The sequence below is a fragment of the Aplidium turbinatum genome, chromosome 11 (assembly GCF_918807975.1).
Source record: "Aplidium turbinatum chromosome 11, kaAplTurb1.1, whole genome shotgun sequence".
Taxonomy (NCBI): domain Eukaryota; kingdom Metazoa; phylum Chordata; class Ascidiacea; order Aplousobranchia; family Polyclinidae; genus Aplidium; species Aplidium turbinatum.
In genome coordinates, this window is record NC_137482.1 from 16,423,200 (window position 1) to 16,442,767 (window position 19,568).

Consider the following 19,568-nt stretch of genomic DNA (forward strand, 5'->3'; position numbering starts at 1 on the left):
CAATTGCATGCAACAGGCAAGTCACAGTTGGTTATCATTTGTTCTAGAGTCCTGCGGCATCAAGCAGGAAACAGCAGACTTGCGCTCTAATTAAATTTAAATCTCACGCACCGCATGAGCGATTTTATTGATTTTTTGGTAAGTATGTCCGTGTGTGTTTCAATTTGGCGGTTTTGTATTTGTGACTTGTCTGAACGAACAGTGAAATCTAGTATGAATAAAAAAGATATTATTTTTGTTGCCACCAAGAAATTGGTGTGCGAAAACAATTTAAATTGAATTTTAAAGCGTTGATTGCTCTTAATTATTTATGTGTCCTGTGATCACCGGTGTTCTGTTTCAAGATGGCGTATTTGATAAACAGCAGTAAATGTTGCAGGGCCGCTCACCAACACCAACAATGAACGTTGAAAAATCGATTTTTAACCATTGTGTAATTAAAAAAGATGAGGCAAGGAAATGCTCCTGGAAATTCTAGTCTAGTCACTTTTGGTTTCATATTTTAAAGGATTTGATACTACTTTTCTACCCAAAGGATATTATATTTCAATGTATAGTACCGATCTACACATATCCACATTACAAATTTGCTCTCAAAATGTTATTTTCTGTTGGTAACAAAGACACGTGTGGCACCCAAACTTTCACTCAGTAACAACGTAGTGGGCTATGAACAAGAAGTAAAATAAAGTCACCCACAAGTCGCCTATTAAAATTAAGTTCTGTAGTTCCTTTTTCCTCTTCTTTTGAAATAAATGGAACTCATATTACTTGTCCGTTGTTTTTCTCTCTCTCTCACTCTCTCGCTCTCTGACTAGAGCTGACAATTAGTGACATTGCAAAATACTTTTAAAACAGAATTCTTTGCACATTTAACTACTGTGGAATATTTGCATATTCAATTTTTCAAATTATGTTTGGAAATAAACAATTAATAGTGCAGGCCCACTCATTTTAGACATTTAAGCCTTCTCTGCTAACGAAGTAAACCCTCCCGTAGCATTCCGTACATCAAAGACATGTTTGTTACAAATTCTTTGAAGACACTCTGGCTTTGTTCAAAAATACGTCATAACGTGTAATTTTTATTTCATAAATCGGTCATACTTAGGCCCAGACATCAAAATCCGTCATTTTTACATTGATTCAACGTCTGCAAACGTTGAATTAATGTAAAAATGACGGATTTTGCTTTCTGGGGAAGAGCATTTAGTAGGCAAGGTTGTGAGATTGTTCCAGGATATTTTATTTTGGCAAAATCCTTCAAACGCGATGACGAATTAATGTGAGGCGCGTTCGGGTTTCATGTAAATGACTTGATGCGTAAAATCCTATTGGGATTCAAAGAAATTATACACCACTTAATATTATTCAACTTTTGTTCGCACATCTTACACGCCACTATTCAAGTGAGTAAAGTAGCCCTTCGACAACAATATGATTTCGAAGTCTCGTCTGATGAAAATCTTCAACAAGCAGCTCAACAGAATGCGATGCCGTCGATGTTGATAAACAGTAGCCGATCATAAATTCACTATTGGCAATAACTTAGCCTACATCTGTATCTGTACAATTCATCCAGTGATAGCCAAAAATGTTTAAATCAAACCAAACGATGGCCTCGGAGAGGCCCAACCAGTAAACCAATAATTTTATTCATTAGTTCAATGGCTGCAGCTTCAACGTTGGCCTACTGGTTTTCTGGCTAGAAAAGAACCTAGTCTTTCAAGAGCCGCAAAAAACTAATGTAGCAACTTATGCAAAAGTTTCACTATCAAAAACGTCACTCCACTGGCGCACCTAAGTATACAAATAAAAATTGATACTTGATCATAATAAATTGATAGAAAATTGAATGCTGCTATTTATTCAACTCAAAAACTAAAAGAGAATACACCCTTTTATGTGAGAAAATGCATCAAAATGTAAGTTTTTTTTTCATGCTGATGATTGCCACAATAGCTTGGATTTCTTTTATATCTCAAATCATTTTTAAACCGATTTGCTATGACTTTACCCTATCCGGTCTGATCTTTAATCAAACATCAACATTTTGTTGAAGGCTTTTTGATCTCAAAAACATAAAATAACAACGAGAGAAAAAGCCTATTTAATAATAACACGCATATCTTCAAATCAATACAAAGATTCTGAACTGTATTGTTTCATATCGTCACGTTTGATTGAATAGTCCGGTAATCAGCATCTTTAATATACCGTATTATAAGAAAATAAAAAAACACCACCATAAATTAATACTATATCTACTTTCATTTTAATAATAATTAATGTTTCCACATAAATATTTTTTCTGTCATCCATCAGTGTACAATACTTTTTCTACACTTTCTCTTTGGACGCTGTTCCTGACGAACAGACGTTAAAAACAAGTAAAATTTTATATTTTATTTAATTTAATAAAACATGTTTGATGCCTTCTCGTTTTACGTCTGTGTTTGTTTACATGTGTCATTACACACTAAATCAATAGAAGAAAAGCAATAAAATTTGAAATTTGATTACATTGGGTGTTGTTTTGTCATCGGAAGCATACGAATGTTTTTCTTGTTCCTTATTTACTTGTATTTCAAATTATTATCTGCCACATATTTTGTACAGTGCTAATCTGACTGCAAATCTCAGACACCTACAGTAAGTGAATTTCAATGCAACTGCTCACTTTCTGAAAAAGTTAAACAAGAATTTCAAACTTTTTGAAGCTTAAAAGTTTGAGCAAAAGACACTTCTCGCTCTCGCTGCAGATCGTTCACTACACCACAAAATAATGCTGTAAAAAAACACTTTCCTAACACTGACTTTACATGTTAGCAGTTGACTGATAAAGAATGAAAAACAGCACATAGCTCATATGATCAGTTTTGCGGCTAGAGTGGAAGCTATATCAATATGATCAGTACAACGCAGATGCTTGCTGTACTTATGGGGACTGCTCGAGCTTGTGGTGAGAGCTGATTGAACTTCTTTTTTCCTTAAATCTGACTTATCGTGTATCTTTCTTTCGCTTAAGCTTAGTGTTAAGTACAGTATGTAGGATATAAAAATATGTCATAATCTTTTCAAGAAAAAATTTTGTTTCGACGCATTATGTTCTTTTCTTGCTTTTTATTTGTTTTGTTCAAAGTCCAAGTACTTTTTGTTTCTGTCTCAAAATGCCAAAGCACCGAAGTTCTTAGACTATCTTCTGATAACATTGTTCAAAGCGCGTTTGGGAATATAAATTTTCATTGATTTTGACGCAAGTTCATTTTGCGTTAGTTTAGTGTTTCAGATCAAACTTTTCGGAAAAGTCTTTTGTTTTAACCAACTTAAATTTGCCTCTAAACACCATGATTATAAGCTACAATTGGTGTTTTACTCCACTAAATTTTCTTGACAAACGCCTGAAATACCAGTCTTCATGATCGTCCATCCAGCTATAAAATCTAGAGTATAAATCAGATTTTGTGTTGCAAAACCAATCATCATTTTTGAGTTTTCATTTTTACGCACCATTTAATTTCAAAAGTTCTCACCACTTCAGCTTTAGAGCAATACAATACGGTGTAAAGTCGTCATTTCCTATTGTAGCTTTCACATATTTCCTTTGCATCGCCACTCCGGTCATTACGAGTTAGATGAAATCGCAATGTCACACTTGAACTACACGGTGAAGACATGAAAAATAAATCCAACTGTAAAAGCAGACATATCAACAAAAATGTATGTCAAATATGTTGGACGCCCGAGTAGTCGTTTTGAAAGTAAGGTGACTGGCAAGCACCTTCAAAAAACTTTCAATAAACTCTTAGCAGAGTTTTAAAGCAAAACAAAGCATGATGATCAGTTACACTCGGATGACGTGCTGTTTTTATTCTCGGCATGTTGCGAAATATTTCGTGTAATTTTTTGCAGTCCGGAATAATCTATTTTAAAAATAATTAAATGAACACTTAAGTTTTACTTGATCTATCATTCATACAAGAACGTCAATTTTGCATGGTCCACTTTATGTCAACAAAAATTGTTTCAAAGATAACAGTTGCAGGTGATATGAAATAGAGAATGCACATTTATCTACAACTTTCTAAAATCTTTCAAATTATCAGTAGAGCTGTTTCAAACAAAAATATTTGATTTTGTTACGATGCAAAATTCTTACGTTTAGTTGCGTTTACAAAAGAAAGACAACTGCGGTTCTTTCTTAAATCAAGCAAAATTACATGCCAAGTTGTTGGGGGTTATGAAGGTTTTTGTGAAAGTCGGGGAATGCCTAGGTTCAATACCGTCACTTTGATATTTGCTATTGTTGATGTAACTGAAAAAATAAAGGAGGGCTTGGTGAGCGAAATTTCAAAATGGTAGCCTGGGATGACTAATGATAGTATGAAGGAATTGGAAAGAATTTTTGGAAAATGGAAAGATGCATTGGAGAAGACAATGGGTATGAATATAAATCTAGATAAAAGAAGAAGAAATGGTGAATGGAGTAGAAAGCTGAAAAGTGAAAAAGTAGTAGAAAAGTGAATTAAAAAAGAAAAGAAAAGTGAAAGTAGAAAAGTGAATGGAGTGTAAAGAGCAAAGTGGACCCGTATACAGTGTGTAAGAGAATGCAAAAGAATTTAACGGAAGGAGTGTGGAAAGTATGGATACATGTTAGTGTTTTGCTTGTGGGAAAAGCGATAAAGATAGTTGAAGATCGCAATAAAGGTTTCTGTTGTGGCAATGAAAGAGTGACAGATTCTGTTATCTGAGTGATCAGACATATGAAAGCTGTGGATGCGAAGCAGCTGTGATAAGAAGAACAAGATTGGGCTAAGAAAAATTCAGGGACTGGGGGGAATGTTATATGGGTTGATAATAATGAAGAAAAGAGTTTATTGGAGTTGTGTGCGGCCTGCAATATTGATGTGAGCATGTGTAAAGAAGGGATGAAGGAATTTTTTCAGAAAGACATTGGCTTTGAAGATGGATGAGAAGAAGAAATAGGGACGTCCGAAGAAAGTCGGACTAGAGGAAGATGTGATGAACATAATGAGAAGGAGAAAAGTGGTAAAAATAATAATAGCTGCAAGAAAAGAATCGATCACCCCCACCATTGAGGACAAAACCGAATTTGGATGATGATAATCAAGTTTTTCATAAAAAAAAAAACTCGTTTCGACCAAAAGATCAAATATAACATTTTTATTGATATTATTGAAAATAAATTAAAATTTCACACGCCTTAGTTGGTCTACTAATTGCATTGTACGTTTTTCATTTCATATCGTTAAATTAGGTATGACCACCTGAAGATTAGAGCTTAAAGCAGCCATGGATTAACTTATAACAAAATCAAAGAATACACATAGTTGGTTGGCGTTATCAATAAATACAAACGCAGTACTCGCAGTAGTACTGTGACAGCTGTTTTCTAGGCTTAAGAAAATAGCTTGTGCATTGATACTTGTCTTATATCACCTCGGGCAAGTGTTTCAATACTTCAATTTGCTGTAACTTTTTTCAACTAACAATCGTTAATTTTTTCAGCAAAATTTTGTCAAAACTGAAGTGATAAGACAGAAATAAACCACAATCTTACTGAAAAACACATTGTTCTCACATAATCCACCACTAATTCATTCTTCTTGACAAGGATTTCCTTTTCAAACCACATAAAAGCTGCCCATGACAACCTTGGTAAAAAAAACTTCGTGAAACGTTGGTACTTTGTGGTATAAACATGCTGCGATATACATGCCTTTCCAGTGAAACAATACATTTTGAACGCAAGATCAAGATTTCGATAAGAAATACCGACATTACTGTATCAGCTACTTTAAAAATGTAGAAATTTTGTAGTGTATTGACAACAGGCCTCATTCGCGTCAAGCAATTGCGATAAAATCAAATGCAGGTTAAACATTTAGATTACCTTGTAAATAACATAACTTAATTAGCAACATGTGTAGCCTCAGACTACGTTTCTTTAACTTGTGTGTTAAGAGAAATTGGGTTGTAAGTTGTATAATGTCATTTTTATATTTACTACCTGAAAACAATCTTTTAATTTGTTTTTGTAAAATTTTAACTTTGTATCTCTCTGACAAGTTTTCTACATCATTCTAAGTTTTTAAATTGTTTAAAATGTTTGTTGGCCTACAGGCAATTTAAGCAAGTTAGAGAAGTTCTTATTCTTAAAACTTTATTCTTACTTTAAGAGTGTCAGTAACGCACCTGATGAGGCTGGAGCTGACAAGCTCCTTTAAAAACTGACGTGAAGTCACAATAATGAAAAATTTGCAAAATTTGAAGTGGAATTACTGCAACGAATGGCATTCTTTCAGATCCCTTGCATTGCATCCAAGGGATCTTTCCTCTTCCAATTTTATTATTTCCACATCCTCCTTTCTACAGCCTTTCCATCTTCGCTTTGGTCTCCTCCTGACTTTTAATTGACTCTCCTTGACTTCTAACTGTTAAATTTTTTTGCCTCGTCATGTTTCCCTATTAAGTTTCCTCCAGCCGCCTCGCTGTCATATAGCTTAATTTCTTTCTTTAACTTTTCTTGTGCATACTTCTTAATGTTTTTTGGTTTGCCCAGTTGTTAGTTCTTCGATTTCCTAAAATCCGCAGCCTATAGGCTACAGCAAGATTTTGACTTTTCATGCTTTAGCGGGCCCTAGATAAAAACTATTCACTTCTGAATGATTCTGCTAATGGTTAAAGTCTTTTCAATTACACAAATATGCACACCTTTAACTACTAGCTTTCAGAAGTTCACAACTTTATACGAAATAAAGAATTTGATAAACGTGAAAGAAGAATCTTAATTGTTTAACACAAGATAGCCTACAATGACTGACTTTATTCGAGCATAGCAAAACAAGTAACTTTAAAATATGTTTCCAGATTCTTAGACCTAACCGAACAGTAAAGTTTAAAGTCCGCAAACTACAGTATTCTCTCAACCATACACGTTATTGACGTTATTAATACTGTAGCACAGTGGTTTTCAAACTTTTTTAGACTACAGCATACGATTGAACTTTGGAATGTACCATGGCACATTGACATAGACCTAGGCTACTACGTCTAAGTTTTAGTTCAAATATTGCTTTTCACAAATTTTCGGACATGGGATGACAATTTTTAATCGATTGTGGAATCTCCTGACCATTTGAATCCATATTGCAATTAATTGTAGCTCTACTGTCGAGTAGCTAGTTTAGACTTGTTTGTAGGTAGAGGTAAGCTACTTCGTTATGATAGACCTATGCCTCCTCTTGTAAGCTATATCATTGCAGAAATATTTATCCATACTCGTATCAATCGCTTGGTTTTTTTTACACAACTCGCTGCCATCCTTTCGAAAAGTCTGGTTCATCAAATAACGATTGTGAGAAGTTATGCGAAAAGTTTTATTACGCAGTTAAATCTTGGGAGTTGGTTCCGGTCTGATGATCAAGCGAGTCATCATCATCATATACCGTCTCCGAGACGAAGGTTGGTTGTCAATTGCTTCCACACGTCACGTTCTTCCGCTACCCTTTTTGCTTCTCTGAGGCTTGACAGTCAGCCCACTGTTTTACATCATCTCCCAAGTTCGTCTCCTTCTTCCCTTGCACCTCTTTCCTTTCGCCATACCTTCAATAACCAATCGATGTAGCTGTCCTGCCGATCCTCTCAAAATATATCCTGCGAATTTCATCTTTTGTTTTGTTAAATCGTTTGCCCATCTATTCTGCACTTCAATTCTTTATCTAATTGCTTAGTTTGTAATGTGTTTTGTACATGGTAATTTTAATATCCTTCTGTAGCACCAGAGATGAAAAGCATTAATTTTTTATGTGAATTTCTTTGTTGTATGCCCAACTTTCAGTTCCGTATGACATAACTGGTTTGATATAACAAGATAATAGTCTCCGTTTTAATTGCAAATCTATCTCTTCTTTAAAACTCCTTACACTTCTAAAATGACGCTTTTGCTTGACCGATTGTTCTGTTTATATCATTGGTGCATCTTCCATCTTGTGTAATGTGGGACCCTAAGTATGTGTAGGTCACTACCTGTTTCAATTGTTCTCCTTCCAACGTAATTTTTATTTCTTTATTTTTCTTCGGTCAAGCAATTACTGAGTTCATTGTTGTCAATTTATCGTAGCCTACTGTAATACGAAAGCAACTGCTCTCCCTTCTAAACTAATTTGATACTTCGTAGCACTGAGCTACGAATACAACACTTAAATCATGAGGGTTTTTGCGGCACACTTGCGACTCTTTCGTAGCACATGAGTAGCCTATGTAGAAACACAAACTTTGGAAAACTCTGCGTTCATGCAAATATATCAAATCTACGCTCTCCGTATAGGTATTAGGGAGTTTATGCAAATCACAAAGTATCAAGAATTCAAGAAAGCATATTTGATCGCCTACACCTTTTCAATATTCGCCTTATATTAAACGTACTAACTGCAGTCGGCTTACGTTGCCCTCTACATACAGTTCTAACGTTTTAGGCAAATAATTTGATGCTTCTGAATTGAAGAAACCGAGCTTTAATTTATTCCTTTTACGATCAGAAATGTCCGTAGTCAAAGAAAAGAACATATCGTAAAAAATTATGACCTATCACGTCACTAATAGCAGCATAAATTGATCGGGAGTGGAAAAATATTATGCCCAAAACCAACACCAGTACGTGAAGCAGTCTACAATGCGACGTGATGACAGACATGTTGTCAATAAAGCTCAACCAAACCACCATCCTTGGCCCGTCTTGTTATAATTATGTAGACGTAATTGACATTTATCAATATGCTTCAAATGCGCAGTTGTTAGCAGCCAAGAATAGGTGAAAGAAGGTACAATTTGATTTTAAAACATACTCCTTATTCACCACAAAGTGGCGCTCTTGTCAAATTAAAAAAAATTAACCAGGTTGCACCCCTGCTTCAACGCCCTGCACCCCTGCTACAACGCACGCTGTCGCATTGCACAGCTGAAATTCGTTGAAAGTCTTCAAAGCTTCCGAAAAAAAAATTTAAACGAGAAAAATAATCTTCAAGTAATGATCATAGAAATAAAAATGTAAATTCAAAGTGGCTATGATATGTAGGCTATAAGATGGTAGGTACATCAGGCTTGCCGTAGCTAAACTCCACACCAAAGAAAGTCAAAACTATTACCACTATGAATCGAACACAATTAGTGTGATCACAAACTAGACATTGTTAACTTTTTACTATGATAAATTCGGCTTCTTCTACATACAACATTTTCGATTTTTCCTGGATAATAATTAACAGCAGTATTGTAATTATGTTTTGACTTCCGGTTACAACCAACATGAAACAACTTAAGCACCTTATGATGACTCCATCACTCGGAATGTTGAATGCACTCTTCATAACCTCTATTTCACTCCTCACTGATCGCTTCACTCTTTAGAACCAGTTTCGCTTCAACAAAATTCTCTTAAATCTTCTGATCCAGATTCAAACAGACCTCTCTTTAAATAAACTTTATTGAAAGGCTTCAAGTTATAAGAAAAAGTTGCAGTATAACATAGCTGCTGCATCTCATAGATAATTAATTAATTACTCTTTAAAAAAATATGTAGAAGAATTGGCCTAATATCTTCAAAATGAACTTTATCGTCGTACGCATGAACAGGAATAGGAGGGTGGGACGTTTCGGACACATTTTCTAGGGCTACTGTCAATTAGTGAGCAAAGGGCCGTTATTCCGGCATTTATGTTATGAAAAGGAAAACGCTTAAGAAGTTGATTTTAAACAGCAATGTGCTCGGCTATGCTGAATTATCTGCATTGCTGGAAACTAAGCAACACATATCCGAGATGGGTACAGAGCTTTGAAAAGATACAATTGCAGAGTATTATCATTAATTGCAGCATTTCAAAATGTGGACTGAAAATTTCCTGCAACCTTTCAAAGATATGTTGTATTTTTGGTGCAAATGTTGTGTACGGTTCCAATATTAATCATCAACATGAAAGTCAGCAATATAAAATAAATCGATTTTTATGAGTCATTATTTGCAAATTCTGTATCGTCATTTGAAAAACTGTAACAAAAATACGTGTCGTGCACTACATTTTATTGCTGAAATTTATTTTTTAATATCGTATACAGTGCAGTGCAGACGAAAAACTATGGTTAGCCTAAACCACGTGGATTTATGTGTTTTTATTAGGCTTTGGTAACGTTAATTTTGCAATGTCGCAGGAAGATTAACAGTATTGTATTCTCTCAGCGAACCAGCACCATATTCTGTTATTGAATTATCAGCAACAAAAACCATCTGGTTACCACATTTGCTTGAACGTGGCATCACGTTACGTATGCGTATGAGTTATTCACTCTCATGGCTCAGTAAACAAATACACTACTCTGTAAACTAAAGTATGCAAACCATGGTGCAAACGAATCCAGAGCAAGATCAAGTCATGATTGTTTAAGTTTCCACTATCCACATAATTGTAGTTGACCAACAAACATATCAAGGCCATGCAAATACATTGCAAGTAACAACGATACACCAACAGTAGCCTACCAACTAAACACTTTACACTCACAACCTCGCCAACTGATCAATAACTGAAAACACACTTTTGCAATATATAGTTTTTTTATTTACTCTAATTAACGTTGTAAGAACATTGGTTTGTGATCTGAAAACCACATTGAAGTTAACTGGCAAAATAGCGCAAAATAATGACACCACATTCAAAAAAACTTCATACCAAACTCCAGTCAACCATGCATACACCACCGGTAATATGGTTTTGTTATAATGAATATTTTTATAACATGTTATAGCCGACGTAGAAAATGACTTTGATAACACGTTCGTTGAGTATAACTTGTGCGTGAAAACAACGCTCAAACCAACTCGATAGACATGTTCGCGCAACGCAGATTTCAGGGTATATAGTCTCTATCAAGAGACCAGTGGTAGTCTACTAGTAGTGACACGGTAAATTTAAATGCCAAGTCATACCATAATCTGTTTTCCTATAGTGCTGAATCCACTACAGAACTGCACTGGTTTCAATGTTTTTTAAAGCAATGTAATGCCGTGTAGAAGCGCGTCTGTGTAGGCTAAAATTACAGTATGTTTGACCATAAAAAATTTCTTCTACAAATTGTACGGCAAAACACAATAATACCGACATAGTGATATACCAAGCCACGTAAAACACTAGAATTAAGTCTATCAAAGAAGAACACCGAATTTAGTCTCATGTGGTTAACGTGAGAAATGAGATAATTGTGTTTTTAAAGGGAAAAGCACAATTTAAAAACAATTGTCACAAGAAATTTACGATTTACATCAAGGTCAGCTGACCAGCCAAATATTTTTAAACCACTTGAACAATAACCACATGCTTTTTCAAAAGCTGAAGCTGATCAACTCTGTATCAGACATCATTTTTCAAGTGAAACCATTTATCCACAAGCTGACATAGAGAAATAATTTGACATAATAGAACGTTTAGATTTCCAATCACCTTGAAACCCAACACAATGATCGATTGCATCGAGGAGGCAGTTGTCACATAAACCTGAGCTGATGAATTGTTTTCCCGTGTCTACAGCGCATATTCGTTTCCTGCTGATCCATCTCTTCTACCTCTAAGAGCGAGGTAACACGTAAATGTTTTTGACATTGGCTGGTAACGCTATTTCAGCACCATTTATTTACTAGAAACAAAAATCTTGAGCAGCTTCTCTGCCATGGTGAGAAATTAAGCATCTAAACCAGGGCTTCTCAACTGGCGGACCACGGTCCGAATCCGGACCTTCTGGGTGTTGAAGATGGACCTCAGGCTTCTGGAAGAATAACCTCACTGCCACATTTTAAGGCCTCTTTAAACAAATTTCCATTTGAGAAAAGCAAATTTTTGTGATTATGCAAGCAGCTGGGGGCTTCGCCCCCAGATCCCCCGAGACGTTGCCGTCTTCTCTGATGTGCGATCAACACAGCTACACTACAAAGAAACTCAATATATTTTCCTTTTTTATTTCTTTGTTTGTGTCAGACAAAAATCCAAGTCGTGTTACATACTACCTGAAAAGTGTTTCGGTGCTTGTAGGCTACTGGTTGTTTAATTTTCGTGGTTGCATATGAAATATTCACCGGACCGCAAAAATATTCAACTTGTCAAAATAGACCTTTGCTAACATTAGTTGAGTAGCCCTGATCTAAACTAAACAAAACAAGTCTTGCTACTCCTCCTCTTAAACATGATTCACGATGCAGGCTACTGTGATTGCGGTTGTTCTTTGTAATAAACTCCGCCACTTTCCTGCTCTATTTGATTTTAAAGCCTACTGCCTATTTGGAGTACCGACAAATAAAATTCTGTTAAAATCTGTTTGAAGTAAGTCTTATTGCACAGCCAAGTTGCAAGAGATAAGAAAATGGTTGAAGACCACTAGTAGTCCAGTAGTCCACTTTAGAAATCTTGGGTTTGTTTAAAGGGATACTAAAGGAAAAACCTGGCTTGGCGATTTTCCACGTTCTTTGTGTTTAACATGCTACCATAAAACGATTTTCAATAAAATTTTGCCCCATTGCGGTCTGACCACCATTGCGCGCGTGCTTTTGTCAGAGCTTTCAAAACGAAATTGGCCTGAGCAGCGAAGCGTGCGACTGTACAGTTACGTCACTAAAGACTATAGTAATCAGCTAATCACGCAATAATTGTTACTGCGGGCGATTTGACTGTAGGCTATGTATGTATGTACATCAAAACAACACATTTCAACATCAAAACATCAGACAGTTTGCTCAAAACATCAGATGTGGTAACATGGCTTTTGTTATTGCTGTCTTTAGTGACGTATTCTCGAGCAGTGTTTGCACTTTTTGGTCATTTTGAAAAAAATGAAAATAAATGAAACATTGGACTTTGGGCCTTACCAGCGCTATTGAAAACAAATTTTTTTCGGTAATTTTTTTTGAAATGTATGATATTCTTGAATGTTCAGTTTACTCATTTTAATGCTTAATTCCGGTTTGAAATTTTTATTTAGTATGCCTTTAACGTTAACGTAACTATTTCAAAACTTTTTTCTTTGGCCGTTTACACATTTGCAGAAACGTCAAAAACTTGTTCATTGCTTTACAACACAAACCTTGTTAATCAAGCTCGCAGCTTTCTGAGATTGCATCATAAACTTTATAAATATATTTGATAAAACCACTAAATGGCAAAATCTACTTAAGGTTAAAATAATGAATATCAACTTTAAAAAAATTGTTCACAGGTTTGTCGGAACCCGAATAGGCTCTGGATGACCATCACGAAACTTATCACTGGACTACCATGCAAAAAAAACAGTTTAAAAACACATCCATAAACATTATTAAACAGGCATCATTACATTTATTCCCCTTAAAGTTTTTTTCTACGTTTTACTTGAACTGATTGGTTCCAAACAGTATTTCACGATTTATTTTTTTACATTTTTACACAAAGTTAAAAGACTTTTATTTTATTAAAACACTATTTACACTAAATTCACCTTCCTAAAACACGATGTGGAGAAAACTATCCAATTCCAGATTAGGTGATTAAAAAACAAAATTGAACAATTTACTTTGAGCGTTTTTCTTACAAAAAAAAAAAACACATCAAACAACACCACCAAACTAATATGCTCGAAAACCAACCAACCTTGATTCGCAATAACACTGCTCTGTACTGTCATCTACTGGAGAAAATGGTTTTAAAAATATAACCACAGTAGGTAGATAATGAATTTTCGATCGAATCAAAATTTAATTTTTGGCTGTGGCCGCAGTGTTTTTCCGTTGATATCGATTTATTAAGTGAAACGATTATTTAAGTGAAATGATTTATTAAATGAAACGCCTGTGTTTCACCACATTTAATAAAGAGGTTAACGAACAACATAAGTTTTTCAAAACGGTATTAAGATCTATTGCTTACTAGCTTCAATCGTGATTGAACAATAGTTTAAATTTTCTCGGCCTCTGCAATTGCAGGATGGCACTTGCTTTGTTGATTCACGTCAAAGGAAGAAAACTAACTTGTTACTGTGCAATAAAACAATGAAGAACAACCTAACAACTATACTCACGTTACCACGTGGTAGACAATAGACCAGGGTTGGGTGGTTGGTCTCTCCAGAAAATTGTACACAGTGATCTTGATCTTTCGACGCTGCGATTTTTTCTTTGACGGTGCCGTAAAGTAAATAGCTTTACCATGAAGACTCATCTTTCTGCGAATTAGTTGTTGTGACGGTGTAAAGCCAGATTTGAGCTGTAAAAAAATAATCACGTCAAACAGGTTACAAATCGGTTGAAATTGTTCCTAAAAGTATGTGTACGGTACAATCAGAAATAACATTGTAGAAACTTCTTACTCTCAAACAATAGGTCGGCTAAACAACATGCAATTTCACATTGCTGATATAGAAAATAAAAACGTTAGAACGTTCCCACTTTTAAAATATAGGAGCTGGATGTAGATCTGCTCTACACTTTCTAGTAAATTTCCTATAATGACACACGCATTGCTACACTGCAAGCCTGGATAGTGATTCAGATCAGGATATGTTCATTATTCATCTATTCTACGGAATGAAAAAGTGTCTTCTGACTTCAATCTAAATGATTTTGCGTAGCCTATTTGTCGAGCATTGGTCTGTAAACTCGTTTGCCTTTGCCCATCAAGGATACGGTTAAAGATGCCATTACCTAAAAGTTGTGTGAAAATTTATCAATGCTTACATAGTATTCAATATACTGCATACAGTAATATTATAGGAAAGAGGAAAAAGTTGCATCAAAATTTATGTTCTGTAGCAGTTCTAGAAAAAAATAACCTCAAACATGTCTCAAACTCGAAAAATAAAACATTGATTCAGAAAAGCAATAAATCTTCATTTGTGCCGCCCTGTTGGCGATGTAGACTTTGAAAAGTATTTTGTTGTTTAATGTTGAAAATAAAAATTAGGTGTTTTAATTTTGTTAGTGAAAACTTACACAAAAAACGCTATAAAATCACACTCTGAGCCTGAAACATCACCAATATCAACTGCATCTTTCGAACGTAAAATCTGAGCATGATGATTCCTCTAATTTATTCTTCATCTTACTCCTTGCTTCGTACACTAAGTCAAGCGTGTAACCGACCGGCTACTATCGGTGGGAATGAGTACTGTATATGCATTAAATTCAAACTTTTGTAAGTAAAATTAAATAAAAAAATGCTCCTGTTTAACCATATGATCAAAAAAATTACGTGCCCATTTGCCGGTGTGATAAAAAAAAACATTAAAAATTTGCAACCTGACTAAATTAAACGACGTTGAAATATTGTTGTTGTTTTTTAAGTAAAACGCTGCAACTTTTAATCGAATTTGTTTAAGAAAAGGGGGTTTCTTGAGTTTACAATAAATCTTCGTATCGAAAACGTTGATGGCCCATAATGAGTTTACTTGTAGTTAGTCGCTTTGACTCGGACCCAGGGGCCACATACTATGCTCTTCTTACGAACACGACTATTCGTCATTCGTAACCGTTCGTGTTTAAATATTTTCTTCGGAAAGCTTTGTGCGACTATTTTGAAACACGAAGATTTTAATTTTAACGAAATGTTTTACAAACAGTCAAATTTCTCTAAAATAACTGCATGAAAAAAATTGATACTTATGTTTTTGACATAAAAAAATATCTTCGTATCCGCCTTCGTAAGTTTTGTTCGTGTAGTTGGAGCGCAAAAGTTTGTTTCCGAATAAAAAACGTCATTCCTCATTAGTAATTATGACAATACATTTCAAACAATGATTAGCCTACTATTAGTAATAAATAGCCTACTAAAGAACAAGCATGCTTTCTAAAATTTTGCTAAAACATATAGGATAAGTTTGCAGTTGTTTTTCAGCAAGCTCAGTAATCGAACAAGTTATAGTGGTTATGAACGGCAAAAATGTCCGGAAAGCGGTTTTCCGAAGAACTGAACGTAGTAGCCAATAATACTGGTTAGTCTTGTTAATATGTTTAACCAAAGAAAAAACAGACAAAGTAGGCCTATACATTGCCATTGTAAATATGTTAATAAGTCTTTCCTGCTTAGATACCTTGAAAATTGCAATGAAGTTAAGCATGCTGGGGTCTATAGCTTAACTTTACATGTAAAAAATCTTTGTGAAAGTAACGAATGGTCTTGACAATTCCTGAACATCCACGAAAAAAGTGCCTACGAAGATTTTTGAAAAATTATGACGTAGGCTACTAAACTAAGTCTTCGTACGAGCACAAATATCTTCGTATGAACAAACCAGTTTTGTTCATAGCGAAGACCATAGTATATCAAATTGCCGAATCATGTATATTTGTGTTCGTACGAAGACCATAGTATGTGGCGCCAGCCGCCAGGCTATATACAGACCCAAGATTCTTTTGATACTATTCTGAACAATTGTTAGCATATGGAGCTGGATTGAAGATCAGGGCAACACGACTTGTCGCAATAGATTTCTTCTGCGGTGTGATTTTTGTCTCAATATCTCGGTGGTGACGAATTAAAGCAGTTGCGGTGCTGTGGCACGTGCCTGCAAGAAAATATTGCCGGCAGAACACATTGTTGTCCGCAGCAACTTACCAAACTCCCAAAATTACCCAAAGAAATTTAAATTTTACCCCATACGGAATTGTTTGCCCTGGTTTGCCGACCACTGTTGTCGAGGCAAGATCAAAACAAGAAAGCAGGTCAAACCCACAAAAAAGTCAAATCATTAAATATAAAAATACCTCTACGGTACCATAATAATATACGCTACCAATCGTCTCATCGGTAAAAGCATATCAAGAAATGTTGCCAGACGTTGCCAACCTGCGGGCCCAAAATAATGAGTCAAGGTTGATTGGGTAAAACCTCCAAAAGGAAAAGGTGTTCGGATCCAAGATTTTTAAGATCCTATCCAACTTTTGCTTTTTAAGATCCGGATCAGATCCGGATTCGAAAAATTCTAGATAGGCTACTTCAGATGCGATTTAATTTTATTCAAAACATTCATTAAAAATATTTCACCACATACCAAGTTAACATATTCATATTATTTTTCTAAAAGATGTTTGAAAAACATTTAAGCCGTGACATTTACCAGGCACACCATGGTTCAAAACTCACTCAGGGTTTGCAAATGTTGCCATCACGAACTTATTCTAAATTTACTTTTTGTGTTTAAAATTTAAAAAAAGTCATGTAAACTGGATTCGATCTGGATCTGGCTTTTATCAAAAAAAATAAGATCTAGATCCGTTGAAAAACAGTAAGATCGGGAATCCGCATCCTGTAGGCTACATTAGTGCCAGGTAATCAGGGAGGAACTCTGATATCGTTAGTCTGACAATCAGACATTTTAGGACAAACAAAAAAGATGTTAATGCTTTGGCTTTTAATGTCTTATGCTTTGTATATTAAATGCTAAAGTGTGATCGCTGAAGTTTAAACTGAGTTTAAATCATTGTAAAAGTCCTGGCTTCACCCACTATTTCCACAAAATAACAGAAAAGAAGTGTTGCCATATCATCTTTAGATTTCTAGCGCAAAGGTTATAACCTTCTGCAATACTTGCGTGTTAAGCTAACTATAGTAGGTCTAAGGATTTTCTAGACTGAGCTTCGTATAATAATTTATTTTACTTAGCGATCACATAGCAAGCTAAGCCTACCTGAAAGTCAAAGAACAAAAACTTTTTAGATGGTGGTCACTTTGGAAGACAAACATGTTAGCATGATTATTATTGGTAAGTACAGTAGAATATCTGATAAAATGTTTTGCAATACACAAAGACTGTCATCTTACATCCAATTCAATCCAGGTGAAGCGATCCAGCAATAACTTTTTACGTAACCATGCCAAACAGCAGCCATCATAAAGGCATCTAGGACTGCTTACATGCTTGTTTACTAATATTACCAAGAAGCAACAGTGAAAACATAAAAAGTTCAGACATTTGGATGCAAAATAATACAATTATGCTTGATGAATGTTATTTGTTGTGTAATAATGTCAGAGCTGGACATGCTGTACACATGAGTTCTAAAAAAAATGAAAGATATAACCATGATAATTATAACCAAATGCTCACAAATATGTTTTACGGCTGCCAAACATGTCTACACAAAGCACAATTGTTACAAAAGGGTCTCGCGAAACCACAAGTAAAGAAAGTTAGAGATGAATAAAAGCTAAAGACGGACTAGGATTGAGCTGCAAATTTATCAACGTCCAAACGTCTTCATCTCACTTCGTCATCTCAAGCGTTATGGTGGTTGTTTTTATGATGATGTCAAAGTAATTGAAATTTTTTTGTTTGCAAACGGAGAGAGTTCGTTAACTACAAAAAAATTAATTTGTGGTCGTCAAAATGCGGCCGGTAATAATAATATTATGATTTATTTATTTCCGCTCTACAACTGCTAAGTCTTTTAGCGACAGAGTTCTTTTTTTTTATTATACTTAGTTAGAATGTCATCACATTGGCCTATTATGCAAAAAAAAAAAACATAATTGGTACCTTTTTTGAAATCTTTGGTATGACCTATGTTTAGATTGTCCACGCTTGTAAAGAATTTTGTTTAAAATTGAACGTTTTTGATGGTTTTCTCTCAGTTGATCGCCATTCTTTGTCAGAAAAAATACCTATCAATCTCATAATGACGTCTCTCTCAAGAAAAATCTGCATTCGCTATAGAGCCTATAAATTATATTTTTTAAATTAAAGTCTGGAATGTTTTCCTTGAACAAACCAAACTTGTTGAGCTTAGGCTATAGGTCCTATACTATAGGTCGATAAGACCAACAGGATAGGACAGAGCTAGTCAAATGGCGGACCGTGGTCCAAATCGGGACCTTTTGAGTGTTGATGGTGGACCTTGAGCTTTTGAAAGAATAACCTCATTGCAACGTTTCAGGGCTTCTTTATTTAAACAGATTTCTACTGGGAGGAAGCAATTTTTACTGTGATTATCCTATAGTTGCTGGTGGGCTTCGACTCTCAGGCCCCCCAACACTTTCTCAGAAATTCAACTCGAGTTAGCCTACATTTTACCTAAAAAGTGGCTTGATAAAGATAGTTTAACTTTCGTGGTTGCGTGTGAAATAAATTATTTACCGGACCGCTAAAAATATTCAACTTGTCAAACTGGACCTTTGTTAAGATTAGTTCAGTAACCCTGGGATAGGACATTCTTTGAAACAATTAGGCACAAAATGAATTGATGCGCGGCAGGGAAACGTTGCTTCGGGTCTTGCAAGTCAGTGAACCAAGTACGAAAGTGAAATACTATAATGTACGTACGTGCAACAGTACGCAGTAGGCTCATATTGAAGTTGTGTGTTAAAAAATTACGTTTGCCTAAATACTGGGACCTAGGCATGGAAAGCCTAGGGACTATCCTCTCTAATTTTACGTTGCTTTCATGAAATATAATGTTTTTGAAATTGAAATACCTAGTCAGTTCAATGCTTTTGATACAAAACCATTATGTTATTTGTTAGTCTACTTTATAAGTTTTCTAG

General features: G+C 35.1%; 1 protein-coding gene across 2 annotated transcripts in view; it reads right to left on the reverse strand.

Moving 5' to 3' along the window:
• The window catches only part of LOC145779852 (potassium voltage-gated channel subfamily KQT member 1-like), a 38,147-nt gene extending 20,196 nt beyond the window's left edge, over nucleotides 1-17,951 (reverse strand). Inside the window, exons 1-2 of one of the 2 annotated variants that reach the window (XM_082591512.1) lie at nucleotides 17,850-17,951; nucleotides 14,113-14,297 (exon numbers count right to left, since the gene is read on the reverse strand). In XM_082591512.1, coding sequence (XP_082447638.1) covers nucleotides 14,113-14,252 — 140 coding nt within the window. In that variant the 5' untranslated portion in view covers nucleotides 14,253-14,297; nucleotides 17,850-17,951. Of the gene's footprint in view, nucleotides 1-14,112; nucleotides 14,298-15,022; nucleotides 15,136-17,849 lie in introns of those variants that run through there. The other variant, XM_082591513.1, reaches the window with a different exon arrangement.
• Between the last annotated feature and the right edge of the window lie 1,617 nt (nucleotides 17,952-19,568).